Source organism: Protopterus annectens, chromosome 8.part0, assembly GCF_019279795.1.
Source record: "Protopterus annectens isolate FY-2018-M chromosome 8.part0, PAN1.0, whole genome shotgun sequence".
Lineage (NCBI taxonomy): Eukaryota > Metazoa > Chordata > Ceratodontiformes > Protopteridae > Protopterus > Protopterus annectens.
Window position 1 is genome coordinate 1,100,991,827 of NC_056741.1, and position 14,912 is coordinate 1,101,006,738.

General features: G+C 43.8%; 1 protein-coding gene across 43 annotated transcripts in view; it reads right to left on the minus strand.

Annotated features, from left to right (window-relative positions):
• The window catches only part of LOC122809254 (titin-like), a 3,339,665-nt gene that overhangs the window by 3,106,184 nt on the left and 218,569 nt on the right, over positions 1 to 14,912 (minus strand). For all 43 annotated transcript variants that reach the window (XM_044080625.1, XM_044080596.1, XM_044080621.1 and 40 more), the window contains 2 exons: positions 6,395 to 6,433; positions 6,289 to 6,303 (listed from right to left, as the gene is read on the minus strand). In XM_044080625.1, coding sequence (XP_043936560.1) covers positions 6,289 to 6,303; positions 6,395 to 6,433 — 54 coding nt within the window. The remainder of the gene's footprint in view (positions 1 to 6,288; positions 6,304 to 6,394; positions 6,434 to 14,912) is intronic.

Below are 14,912 nucleotides of genomic sequence, written 5' to 3' on the forward strand. Positions count from 1 at the left end.
AAGGGTTAGTACGCAAAGACACCCCATCCTTGTGGAAAATTAAGAAAGGCTCAACTGCCATAAGGGCCTGTAATTCAGAAACCCTTCTCGCAGAGGTAATGGCCAACAAAAAAGCAGTCTTCCATGATAAATATTTCAACTCTGCAGTTGCTGCAGGCTCAAAAGGTTGTAGAGTGAGTTTCTCCAACACAAAATTGAGATCCCAAGCAGGAGTAGGAGCTCTACGTGGGGGTCTTATATTCTTTGCCCCTCTAAGGAATTGCTTAAACAAAGGATGAGAAAATAATGGTGGGTCACAGTCATAGTGAGCAGAAATTGCTGCAGCATGAACCTTTATAGAGGAGAAGGACAAACCTTTGTCCAATAACTCAGTAAGATATTGTAGAGCAACACTTAAATTAGGTTTAGAAACATCAAAGTCCTTTGCTGTACTCCAAAATAAAAATCTCCTCCATTTATCTCCGTAAACTTTCCTTGTACTAGGCCTTCTGGCCTCCAAAATAACATTCAAAACTTGTTGTGGAAGCTGAGACCCTCCAGGGTTTAAAACAGAATATGCCAGGCTGTTAGATGTAGAGAGTGAAGTTTGACATTGAGTAAATGACTGTTCTCCTGAGACAGCAGGTGAGGAATCGAAGGCAAAGGCCATGGAGGCTCCGTACCAGACTTCTCAGTAATGGGTACCAGTGCTGTCGAGGCCAATCCGGAGCTATTAAAATCATGTTTGGCTTGTCCTGTCTGACCTTCAGGAGTACCTTTGGGAGGCGAGGCAGAGGTGGAAAGGCATACACGTGAAGATTGCTCCAATTGAATGAGAGAGCATCCACTTTCCAAGCTGTGGGATGAAACCTTTTTGTGCAAAACTTTGGCAGCTGGTAATTTAGTGGAGAAGCGAACAGATCTATGTCTGGAGTTCCCCATAACACTGTCAATCTCTGAAATACATGAGGATCCAATTTCCACTCGTGGGGATCCATAATTTATCTGCTCAACACATCTGCTAAGGAGTTCTGTGCTCCTGGCAGAAACCTTGCCTGAAGATTTAGCTGTAAACTGAGAGCAGTCTCCCACAAAATCATTGCTTGTCTGCATAGAGGATATGAATGCGTCCCTTGCTTGTTGATGTACCACATGACAGTTGTGTTGTCTGTTTGAATCAACACCTGCCCTGGAAGAAGTAAATCCTTGAAAGCTATCAATGCAAATTGGACTGCTAACATCTCCAAGTTGATATGTAAATGTTGAAGTCTGGCAGGCCACGTGTCTTGTACCCATTTTCCATTTAGATGAGCTCCCCAAGCTTTGTCTGAGGCATCTGTCGTTAGAATCTGACTCGCCTCTAGTCGGGTCACAGAGAGTCCCTTGTTTAGGTGACATTCCTGAGCCCACCACAAAAATTCCTTTTGAATGCAAGGTATTATCTGAATGACAGTGTCCATATCTTGGCAGTGCTGTGTCCATACATTTTTGAGATACCATTGTAGCTTCCTCATATGCAGTTTGGCATTGGGAAGTACCAGAATACAAGATGCCATGAACCCCAAGGCTTGAAGGACTGTCCTTGCAGTCAGCCTGGACTGACAAGACAATTGGTGGAAGTAAAGAGAAAGATTCTTTTGTTTGTCCGGGGTCAAAAGGCCATCTGGGATGCTGTATTCAGTCTCACACCCAGAAAGCACATGTCCTGAGAGGGTACTAGACTGGACTTTATTTCGTTCACAGAATACCCCAGGCATCTTAACACTGCCATCACATACTGTAAATGATGAAGAAGTTAGTCCTTTCCTTGGGCCAGAATCAGGCAATCGTCCAAATAAGGATAGATTTGTATTCCTCTTAGCCTGAAGAAAGCTACCACTGGAGCCAGAACCTTCGTGAACACTCTGGGCAGTAGATAAGCCAAAGGGCAATGCAGAGAACTGATAATGAGAAGTCCCAGCTCGAAACGCAGATACTTCCTGCAACTGAGCCTGATAGGAACATGAAGGTAAGCCTCCTTGAGATCCAGAGTCACCATCCAGTGATCTTTGCCCAGCAGAGGTAAAAGCTGTTGTAACGTCAACATTTTGAACTTGGGAATGTCCAGATATGTGTTGAGGATAGATAAATCCAAAATTGGTCTCCACGTGTTCCCTTTCTTTGGTACTAGAAACAGGCGAGAATAAAATCCTAGGCCCACTTCTGGCAGAGGGACCGGTTGTATGGCCCCTATTTGAAGTAGTAGAGAAATTTGTTTGTGAGCCTCTAGTCTTTGCTGAGGAGGAACGTCTGGCATGCCTTTGAAAGGAGGCAAAGTATGGAAATAAAACTTGTAACCTTGGTGTATGATATCCAGTACCCATTTGTCTTGGGTAATCAAAATCCAATTTTCCTTGAAGAGTGCCAACCTTCCTCCCAAAGGTGCTGCCAGGCAAGAAGGATCTGGCAGCTGAAAAAGTAGGTCATTGGGCCTGTTTACGAAAGGACTGGCCCCTGCCCTCACCAAGATTGTGCAGGTGAACTCCTGTTCTAGGTCTGAAAGAACTCTGAGCTCTGCCCCTACCACGCCTAGATCTACCCCTAGACTGAGAATCATAAGAAGGATACGTCCACCCCTTAGCAGGCCAATTCCTACTAAACTTGGAGGCTGAACTTGCAAAAATCTTTAACAGCCTGCATAGACTTAGCCTTGTCTTCCATTTTCTTCAAGACTGACTCCACAGGTGAACCAAACAACACATCAGACTGCAAAGGAGCATCCAAAATCCTTGTCTTAACATGGTCAGATAAATTCTGATCCTTCAGCCAGGCGTGCCTGCGAAGAACTGAACCAGTGGCAGCCACCCTAGACGAGGCCTGCACAGCATCAAAACCACATTGTAATGAATGCTTACCCACCTGTTCAGAGACATGCACCAAATCTTGCAATTCTTTACACTCAATGCCTTCCGCCAGAGCATCCACCTTAGACTTCAATTGAGAAAGAAGAAAGTTTTGATATTTCAACATATGAAACTGGCAATTCAAAGCCCTCATAGCTAAGGTAGAAGATGTATAGACCTTCTTTCCCCATCTATCCAAAGCTCTGGCCTCTTTATCTAGAGGAACCGGATTTTTTACAACAGAGGCCTTGACACCCTTAGGTCCCTGACTAATAGTTTCTGGGTCCGCCCTAGGACTCTTATAAAGATATTTATGAGCTTCAGGTACCCTGTAATATCTATCCGGTTTAACAGGCGCAGGAGGCAGAGAATCAGGATTAAGTGAAGCCTCTGAAAACACATCTTCCACAACATCCAGAACAGGGGGTATAGCCAAGGGCCTATGCTGGGGTAAAAGCAAAAATTCCCTAAGCCTTTTCCGAGAATCAGAGAAGTCCTGACCTTCCCACTTAAAATGTTCCCTCATAGAATGAAGTGTCTCTGAAAAAGAAAAATCCTCTGGAGGAGAAGCAGAAGGAGTGGAATCATCTGCATCAGAATCAGAATAAGGAGAGTACTCCTGCAAGTCTTCAGCCGAAGACTCTGAAACATCCGAAGCCTGCTCAAAACTTCCCAACTCTGGCTCCACCCTCGGCCTCTTATCAGGAGGGGGCAAAGAACCTCTAATCAGAGTAATCAAATCTTCTGCCATTTTAAGCATGTGCTTCTTAGGCACAGACCCTGCTGAACTAGGAGTGACACCAACAGAAGCTAAACCTGGCCTGCCTCTGGGAGAAGCCTTGGAAATAGAAGGAGAGGGCCTAACCACCCTAGGAAGGGAGGGAGTACAGTAACCTGAGAAGCCCCTTCAGCCTGACCTGCCTCTTGAGAGGCCACATCCTGCAAAATCAAAGTCTCCCCCTGAGACTCCAGAGAAGTCTCCGTCGGAACCACCGGTTCCACTGAAGCCTCTAAAGAACCGGCGTCCCGAACGGACGACTCATCTTGCCTGGATTTAACTGTTTTGTCTTTGCGCTTCTTGAAGAAGCGGGCCGGAGAGTCCGGCGGCATATTATAATTGCACCGCTTACCAAGACCAGCCTAGCACAATCTAACCTTCGCAATAGTGCGCTTATTGAACCTAGCACAAAAGCGACACCCAACAACGTCGTGCTCAGGCCCCAAACAAGGAATGCACAAAGAATGATAATCCCTATGCGGTATCTGTTTCCCACAAGAAATACAGTTATTCACTTTTTCTGACATCCGGTAATACACTGAGGCAAGATAAAAACAAAATGTTCCCCAACGGGGTACTTAGCCAACTTGGATTCGGTCTGAAACTCCGAACTCGAAAAATTTCAGAACGCCGAACGGCACTTGCAACGCTGCTTCTGCATCGGACCATGCGGCAAAAAAGACTGCGGATATGACGTCGGTCATGCGCTTTTGTACCCTGACGTCCTGATGTCAGTTTAAAGCGCCTTGACCGACGTCAGCCTAATACTTTGGTATTCGGGCCGACCGAGGACAGCGGACTACCCCATATGTAAGGGCTGCAGCAATGTGAGATGAAGAACATCATTAAAAACACAGCTCCTCTTAAGCTCTTTTATCCCAGGGTAGGATAAGCTAAGCAGACTTCAAAATGTTCTTTCCAGCAGATCTATAAAACTTAATAGTAAATCAAAACAAATGATACAGCAATCTTGCAGTAAAAACAATCCATGAAAAAAAAAGAGCCTGGCAAAATAATTTCTGGTCTCCTTTGCTATCAGTAAGAGGGGCTCAAACTTAGGTATGCAAAATAAGTTTTTCTCTTCCACTGCAAAAGACAAACACAGAACTTCAGATAAACATAAGTTTACTTATTTAGGTGTTAGATGGTTGAATCAGGTAAGTGGAATGTTCACAGGATATTCTTCAGCCACAACCGAGGCACAATGGACTTGGAACACTGCAAGTAGTACTCAAGTAAACAGTAACAATCCATCACAAATGAGACATGGTGGAGGGGGGGGGGCGGCTATTTTGGAAACTATTTATAGATTTTACAGTACTTACAATGAGCTGATCATCATTTACTACCCCAGCAATAAGGTCATTTACTAATAAAATACAGAAAGGTTACTTTGACAGCTAAACAGAAAACACTTTCTCTAACACCTAAAACTGTTACGATCCAGTGTCCAAGAAGCAGCTGCATGCAGAAAATAAAAGTCAAATGTTTAAGAATCTTCAAGCTTTTTGTTAAACACTAGGCATTCTCCTAAGCAAGGCCAGCTGACTGTACCAGAACATGGGACAAAATATGGAGAAAGCAAATTCATCAGCTGCCAAACTGGAATCGAGTTGGCCAATCAAATAATATCAACATCTGACCTTAAGTGAATAAGCAGTAAATGTATAGATGGTCTTTCCTCCACAAATATGAATGATTCTGCTCAAGAAATTTCCTTTCAAATCTTATTTAGCAAATTTGGGAAAATCACAGCAATATGAAAGCTAGTGTTTATTTGGTTTATTTTCCAGCAGGATTCCTTCTTTATGGAATTCATACGTCCTCCATTTGTCTACGCAGGTTTTTCTCAGGGGCCCCAACTTCTTTCCATATCCTGAAGACATGGGTAGATGAACTGGTGATGCTTAAAAGTGTGCGTGTGTGTGTGTGTGTGTGTGTGTGTGTGTGTGTGTGTGTGTGTGTGTGTGTGTATCTCTACGGCAATGCAACTTGTATGGACTTGTATCTGATTCACAAATCATTCCCACCTTGTGCCTACTACTTGCTAGAACAGGCTCTAGCTCTGCTGACTCTAAACTGGACAAAAATGGTACTGAAAATAGAGAGACAGCAACTATGTTTGAAATACATACAATCTTTTTAGCTCACTCTCAAGAACAGTGCCCAGTACGACTCCCAAAGCTGACAGATTTCCTCCATGACTGAGGACACGGGACCAAAGACATGATTCCAACTAGGTAAGCACGTATTACGATACATTTTGTTTATTTCACAGTACTTCCGTTAACTACTTCTGCAACTGCAACTCATAGCACTTTCAGTTTTGTAGTTTTCAAGCACAAATAATTTTATATATTTTGCAACTAAAATTTACATTTTTTTACAGTTGTGCCAAATTTAAAGAATTGTCCTGTATACCACAACAAACTTGAACTGGTATTTTAGCTTTCTCTCTAGATGTTTGACTATGCAATCAAAAAGGATTGCAAAAATAATGTATGAAAAATAGATTTTCCATAAAATAAAAGCACTTCAATAGCTGAAGACAGGGAAGCAAAACATTAGCCTTGTTATAACCTTAGCAACAGCATTCAGTAAATGCAATAAAAAGTATTAAACAAAATTAAAAATAAACTATGCACTTACCTGGTGCATAGTGATCTACAGTTGGGAACAAAACAGAAAAAGAGGAAAAATTAGGGAACGAATAGTGATTCTGAACTTTAGATGTGGTGTATTTAATTTTACTTACGTATTCGGGGTCGTCCTCTTTTTTTTACAACAGCATGTTCTGTAAATGACAAAGGAATATCAGTAAGTTAAAATACTAAATGACATTTAAAAAAAAAAAAAAAAAAAAAACTATAAATATGCTGTGCACCCAGAACCCATTTCAGCTGCCATAAAACGGGGGAAGGCTTTCAATATCTACAAAGTCACTTCTCACAAAAAGTAGAATTCCACTACAACTCAGGCAGAAGGCTGGCAGCCAACAACAACGTTAATGTTGACTGGCTGCCAGGCTAATGGCCTGATGGCTAAGTGAAGGAAATCAAGTACTGTACACCTTCCTGAAAATACACTGCATACCATACACCTCTCTTGTATGAAAATATATTGTATACCCTTCTTCTATTTTGTGTGTAACTAAAGAGAAAATTGAAAATAACAGGCTACATGTGTACATACAAGGTACCCAGGTGTGATGTCAGTGACCAGATTTCTATTAAATAACTGCAATCACTAAAGGGCTAACAGGGAGGCAAAAAACATGTACTGTAAACATGTCTCTTCTTCCACGGTGGTAGCGTGTCAAGAGTTCACTGGGACAGAAATATCCAATTCCTTATCAGATACATGGATATTCAAGCAAGTGGAATAATGAAGACCTGGGAAAGCAGTTACTGTAAGGAAGCACAATCCCTTGCACTCATTGTAGCTGAAGTAATGGTACAGCTATGTCTCCGGAGACTCAAAAGCAAAGTAAAGAACTAAGACAACATTCAATGATGTCTCTTTTCTTCATCAACCAAGGCTGCTCTGGTTGATGTCACAGGGCACATCAGTGAACACCGTATACTTCTACTAAAGATGCCAGAAATTTCTACAGGAAATATAGCTAACATGGGGTCATGTAATTCATACAGCAGGTCAGCAACAAAAATCTGAAGAGAAGTCAGTGGTGGCACAAGCTTTCAGGCTGAAGCATCCCAAAAAGAAAGGACAATTAAAGCAACTTGTTAAAAAAGCCACTACCATGTTTGTGCACCTGATACATAGTCTACAAAGACTCTTCGTTTAGTTCCAAGTAAAAAACAGAAGCCTTACTCCTCAGGAGTCATTCTTCAATAAGGATACCAACAGGATATGAACTGGACAAGGTTGATCCAAGCTGTACAAGAAAGAGAAAGTACAGTTTTGTACCTACCATAAATGTAGATGTTTGAGTGGTTATACTGCTGCAGTCATCACACTTGGGTTATCCTGTCGTCATGCGGTCCCGCAGTCGGCCGAATCCCAAAGTCTAGGTCCGGCGTCGGTTGTCGTCGCCTCTTCCCTGACGTCAGTGCGACAGGGGTATAAAAGAGACAGCCGACGCCATTTTCTTCAGTTTTTCTTGCCCCAGATGTCAGGTGCCCCTAAGTAGGAAGGCAATACAATAGCTATGCAACAATACCTTAGTAGATAAGCAGTAGAACTAGCTGTTAGCAAATACACCATATAGACATGCATCCAAGAGATTGAAGTACATTGTAACTAACACCCTGGTATGTAGAGGGGATGGAGGGAGGGTAACCTGGACTGCAGCAGTATAACCACTCGAACATCTACATTTATGGTAGGTACAAAACTGTACTATGTTCATATGCTATACTGCTGCAGTCATCACACTTGGGTAGAATCCCAAAGCTATGGAAGGGTGGCTGGTACTAAACTGGGTTAGGTGATGCTAGGATGCCCTGCAGAACTGCAGTGGCAAAACCAGCCCTGGTTTTTGACTATAATGGAAGGTTGTAGTGCTTGGTAAAGGTGTGCATTGAACTCCAAGTAGCTGCCTCCAGAATGTCTTTGGTTGGAACCCCTCTGAGAGGCTGCTGAGGTTGCAGTAGCCCTAGCAGAAAGGGATCTAATATTGACAGGCACTGCCTTCCCATGGTGGGAGTAGCAAAAGCGGATACAATGTGCTATCCACTTGGAGATGGTCTGTTTTGAAATAGCCTTTCCTTGTGAACCTGCAGCATATGATACAAAGAGTTGGTCGGTTTTTCTGAAGATCTTTGTCTTATCTAAATAGTAACGTAGCTGTCTGTGAATGTCCAAAGAGTGAAGGAGCCTTTCTCCTTTATTCTGTGGGTTAGGATAAAAGGTGGGTAAATGAATGGTCCGATTCAAAGCCACACTGGATACTACCTTGGGCATGAAGGTAGGGTTAGTTCGTAAAGAGACTCTGTCCTGATGGAAAATGATGAAAGGTTCCACTGCCATAAGTGCTTGTAGTTCTGAGACCCTGCGTGCTGAGGTAATAGCCAGTAACAAGGCTGTTTTCCAAGACAAGTATTAAAGTTCTGCTGAGAATGCCGGTTCGAAAGGAGGTAGTGTTAACTTTTCTAAAACGAAGTTCAGGTCCCAAGTTGGTGTTGGTGGTCTTTTGGGGGGGGTCTTATATTCTTAGCCCCTCTGAGAAACTGTCTAAGTAAAGGGTGTGAAAAAATTGGGGGATCCGAATTATATTGAGCTGAAATGGCTGAAGCATGGATCTTAATGGAGGAGAAGGAAAGGCCTTTGTGCAATATCTCAGTTAGGTATTGCAGTATGTGAGGAATGTTTGGAATCCAAGGATTTTGACCTTTAGCCTGGTGCCATGCACAAAATATTTTCTATTTGTCTGAGTAAGTCTTCCTGGTGCTGGGCCTCCAGGCCTCCATAATTACATTCAGGACGTCCTTTGAGAGAAGTGTTGATTGATAATTTAAGGAATTCTCCATGCAGCTAAATTTAAAGTTCTGAGCCGGCTGTGAGGGGTTTGATAGTTTTTCTGAGTCAACAGTAGTGGGAATTGAGGCAAGATCCATGGAGGGCTGTGAGTCAAGTTCCTTTGCAATGGGTACCAGTGCTGGCGTGGCCAGTCCGGAGCAATGAGGATCATTTGTGGTCTCTGTTATGACCTTCAGTAATACCTTGGTCAATAGAGGTAGTGGAGGGAAGGCATAGACTGTCAGTGTTGCCCAACTGAATGATAGAGCGTCCACTTTCCAGGCTAGGGAGTGATAAGTCCTTGTGCAGAATTTTTGTAACTGGCAATTGTTGGGGGATGCAAACAGATCTATGTCTGGACATCCCCATCTTTGAGTTATCATTGAAAATACTTGTGGGTGTAGTCTCCACTCGTGGGGGTCTGCCATGTTTCTGCTTAATTCGTCTGCCAATATGTTTTCCTTTCCTGGCAGGAATTGTGCTTGTAGTTGTACTTGGTAGGTCAAAGCTGTGTTCCATAAGGTCATAGCCTGTCTGCATAAAGGGTAGGAGTGTGTTCCTCCCTGTTTGTTTATGTACCACATAACTGTGGTGTTGTCTGTCCTTATTAGAAGTTGTCCTGGATGCAAGAGGTCCTTGAAGGCTGTCAGGGCATTTTGCACAGCTAGCATCTCCTTTTGGTTGATGTGAAGATGCATTTGTTTTGCAGACCATTTGCCCTGTATGCACTGCCCTGCCAAGTACGCTCCCCAGGCGTAATCTGAAGAATCTGTTGTCATGGTTTGGTTTGCTGGAGGCAAGACGAAAGGAAGACCCTTGTTTGTTTGACATGCTTGAGACCACCATAGGAACTCTTTTTGAAGGCAGGGAATGATAGGTATATTTGTTTCGAGGCTGTGCCTGTGTTGAGACCATACACTTTTCAGGTACCATTGCAATTTTCTCATATGCAGCTTTGCATATGGGATTAGTTGAATGCATGATGCCATGAACCCCACTGCCTGCAGGATTTTCCTTGCAGTGAGCTGGGTAAAAGTTGCTATCTTGTTGAAGTATAGAGTCAATTGCTTTTGGTTGTCTGGCGTGAGGTAAGCCATCTGGGCTGTTGTATTTAAGCTGGCACCCAGGAATATTATTTGTTGCGAGGGTATTAGTTTTTACTTCTTTTTGTTTACTGTGTACCCTAGGCAACTGAGCAGCTGTGTTACAAAAGCCAGATGCTGTAACAGAATGTCCTTGCTGTCCACTTGGATCAGGCAGTCATCCAGATATGGGTAAATTTGTATTCCTCGTCTGCAATATGCAATTACTGATGCCAGGCATTTCGTAAATACTCTGGGCGCAGTAGATAAGCCAAAGGGCAGTGCAGAGAATTAATAATGCGTTGTACCTGCCAAAATCTGAGGTATCTTCTGCAATCTTGTCTGACAGGGACATGCAGGTATGCCTCTTTGAGGTCCAACGTTACCAGCCAAGACTCCTTGCCCAGCATGGGAAGGAGCTGCTGTAGAGTGAGCATTTTGAATTTGGGTATCTCCAGGTATGTGTTAAGAATTGCGAGGTCTAAGATGGGCCTCCAGGCTTTGTCCTTTCTTGGGACTAGAAACAGTCTTGAGTAAAAACCTTGACCTTGCTCTTTTGTAGGTACCTTTTGAATTGCTTTCATATCCATGAGAGCTGAAATTTGCGTTTGAGCCTCTGCCCATTGGTTTGGAGGCAGATTTGGCATGCCTCTCATCTGAGGTAAAGTGTGGAAATGAAATCTGTAGCCTCGGGTAATAATATCCAGAATCCATTTGTCCTTTGTTATGATGCACCAATTTTGTGGAAATAGAGCCAGTTTCCCTCCCAAGGGTGCTGCCAGGGCAATTTTGCTTGGGAGGCGAAGAGGGAAGTCATTGTGCTTGTTTCCTGAAAGGTTGAGATCTTTCATCTCCACCTCTGTGAGTTGCTGTATGCCATTGTCTAGGCCTGAAAGAACCTTGTGGCTAGCCTCTGCCCCTTGGGCGCCTGTACCTATCTCTTTGGGGTCTGTCTGATGCAGGAAAGGACCAGTTTTTTGATGGCCAGTTTCTGCTGAAACGAGGAGGTTGTACCTGTAAAAAATCTTTAACTGTTTGCATAGATTTTGCCTTTTCTTCCATTTTCTTCAAAACTTCCTCTGCTTTGACACCAAATAACACATCTTTCTGCAATGGGGCATCCAATAACTTTGCTTTGACATGTTCTGGTAAGGCTTGTTCTTTAAGCCAAGCATGCCTACGTATGACAGACCCCGTGACAGCTGCTCTACATGAGGCTTCCAATGAATCAAAACCACACTGTAAGGTATGTTTTCCCACTTGTTCTGCTGCATGCAGCAAATCTTGTATCTCTTTCAAATCTAGTTGATCTGTCAGAGGGGTCAGCTTCTGCTTTAACTGTGTAATCAAATACTATTGGTATTTTAGCATGTGGAATTGGCAGTTTAATGCCCTCATGGCCAAAGTAGCAGAAGTATACACTTTCTTTCCCCATCTTTCTAATGCTCTGGAATCTCTTTCAGAAGGGAGTGGATTCTTAGCAGTAGAGGCCTTAACCCCTTTGGGACCCTGGGAAATGGTCTCGGGGTCTGCATTAGGGCTTTTGTATAGAAACTTATGAGTATCAGGAACTCGGTAGTATCTGTCTGGTTTAGCTGGAGCTGGAGATAAGGAATCTGGGTTTAAACTGGATCCAGAGAAAACATCATCCAAAATGTCAAAAACTGGAGGAATTACCAGGGGTCTATGCTGTGGAAGAAGTAGAAACTCAGAGTCTTTTCTTGGAGTCAGAGTAATCTTGGCCTTCCCAGTGAAAGTGTTCCCTCATGGTGTGTAAAGTTTCCCCAAAAGAGTAGTCTTCAGAGGGGGAGACAGAGGGAATGGACTCTTCAGCATCTGAGTCTTCATAAGGAGAGAAGGAGTAATCCTGGTCGTCAGAGTTGCCTGAAGAAATGGATGCTTGGTCAGAGGAAGGATAATCTTCCTCCAGTCTAGGCCTTTTGTCAGGTGGGGGTTGGGATCCCCTGATAAGGGTAATGAAATCCTCGGCCATCTTAAGTATATAGAAGTTATGTTCTTACCATAACGTTCCACATTAATTGTCTTCTTCTCGCCTTCTTCTTGCTGGATGGGTTCGGAGCCGACCTGCCCGACTGCCACTCTAAAAGCTCGAGAGTTGGTTCCACCGGCTCGAGGCTCCCCTTATATCCCACAATGCTAGGCGAGAGTTACCTCAGATCTCATTTGTAAGCTAACCCCAGCTTATAATAGTTACAGAATAACTCTAAACAGAGTCCACCTCTAACAACAGGGAGAAAGAAGGGTGACCTACATCCTGATTCAGGAGATATGCAAGCAGCATATGTCTAAGAAAGAGGTGGTAGAAAGAGAGGTCACAATCACAACTCCTCTAGGTCTGTCCAGGCCAGGGGAAGGAGGGTGGGGCAAGAAGAAGAAGCGAGAAGAAGACAACTAACATGGAACGTTATGGTAAGAACATAACTTCTATATGTTAAGTTGTCTATCTCGCCTTCATTCTTGCTGGATGGGACCGGCCCCTAGCACCTTGTCCCGGTGGCCTAACGGAACAGACTCCTGAGAACAGTGGAACCAAAGTTAGCTCTATGCCTAGAAGCTAAATCCAACTTATAATGAGAAATGAAAGTGTGAGGAGTAGCCCAAGTAGCCGCTGCACAAATGGTGTCAATAGGCAGTCTGTCTTGGAAGGCTAAGGAAGTAGCCAAAGCTCTTGTAGAATGGGCCTTAGGTTTATTAGGCAGCTTTTGGTGTCTAATCTCATAAACAAGGGTAATCAGAGATGTAAGCCATCTAGATAATGATACCTTTGAAACTGAAAGTCCCTTTCTGCCTTCTGCATAGGAGACAAACAGTTGGTCAGATTTTCTGAATTGTTTTGTTCTATCCAAATAGTACCTCAACTGACGATGAACATCTAGCCAGTGTAATTTTTGTTCAGACCTATTGGAATATTCTGGAAAAGGACAGGGAGGTCAATGCTTTGATTTAGATTTGACGTCGAGACTACCTTAGGTAAAAAGGACGGGTTGGTTCGTAAGGATACCCTGTCCTTATGGAACAATAGATAAGGAGGTCGACAGCTGAGTGCATGAAGTTCTGAGACTCTTCTAGCTGAAGTAATAGCTACCAGAAAGAGAGTCTTCCATGATAGCAATTTTAAAGAACAGGATGCTGCAGGTTCGAAGGGGTAGAATCAAAGAAGTAAGAACTAAATTTAGGTCCCAAGGAGAAGGAGGATTTCTTATAGGAGGTCTGAGAAGAAAAACTCCTTTCAAAAAGGCTTTGCAAAGCTTGTGGGACATTAAGGCAGACTCAGAAATACCCACATGAAAGTTAGAGATAGCTGCCAATTGAACTTTAAGAGTAGAAGGGATGAACCTGCATGGAAGAGTTCAGCTAGAAAATCAAGGACTATTTGGATGGAAGCAGTGAAAGGATCTATGTCCCTTCCTTGAGCCCAAAATGTGAAACGTTTCCACTTACTCAAGTAAATCTTCCTAGTGGAAGATTTATGGGAAGCTATCAAAATATCTCGAACAGAGTGAGATAATTGAGGAAGCCTGGCTAAAGTTGGAACTGGAGGAACCAAGCAGTGAGGTTCAGAGAGGGGAGGGAGCGATGAAACTGACCCGATTGATGGATCAAAAGGTCTGGAACTAGGTCCAGATGCCAAGGTCGCCCAGTAGAAATTGATGTAGAAAGGGGAACCACACCTGTCGAGGCCAGTAAGGAGCAATGAGGATCAACGAGGCCTTCTGAGCGATAGCTTTCTGTATCACTTGAGAGATTAGTGGGAAGGGGGAAATGCATACAGAAGTCCCCGGGCCAAACTTGGACTAGAGCGCCTCTGCTGGGTTGGCCTGGTAAAGGGAATAGGGTGAAATAATGTCTGCACTTGCTGTTTTGGGGAGTAGCAAAAGATCGCAGCAAGGCTGACCCCACTTGAGAAAAATCTCTCTCACAACAGAGTCTTTCAGAGACCACTCGTGAGGCATGAGGATAGCTCTGCTCAATTTGTCCGCTATTTGATTGGACTTCCGGGATGTGCGTTGCTATCAGAAACGCTGAGAAGAAATCGCCCATTGCCACAATCTGAGTGCTTCTCGACACAGGGGTAGGACCTGGTTCCGCCTTGTTTGTTGATGTACCACACTACAGACATATCGTCTGTCTGGATTGCAATCGCTCCCAAGGGGAGAGAGTCTTGAAGGGCTTGCAACGCTAAAAGCACTGCTCTCATCTCCAGAACATTTATGTGCAAGTGGCATTCGCCTGGTTGCCATGTGCCCTGGACCGCCCTGCCCTGATAATGCCCCCACCCGATCAGGGAGGCGTCCGTTGTCAGAGTAGCAACCGGAGGGGAGGAACAAAGGGTCTTCCCAACCAGAGCTGAGGGGAAGACATCCACCACATGAGATGATTTCTGCACGCCTGCGTGATCATAATGGTGTGGGACATTGGAAGTTGCTGGTATGACCATTGTGTAAAGAGCATCCATTGAAGGATTCGCATGTGGAATCTGGCTAATGGAAGCAGAGGTATGGCAGCCGCCATAATTCCCAACACTTTCAGAACTAACCTGGCTTTGATTATGTTGTTGTTGAAAAGGAGTGAGACCAGTCTGTGTATGTCTGTTATTCTCTGATCTGTTAGCCTCGCAGACATGTCTACTGTGTCTAGATTTGCGCCTATGTAGGTAATAGTATGACAAGGCGACAAAACAGACTTTTCGCA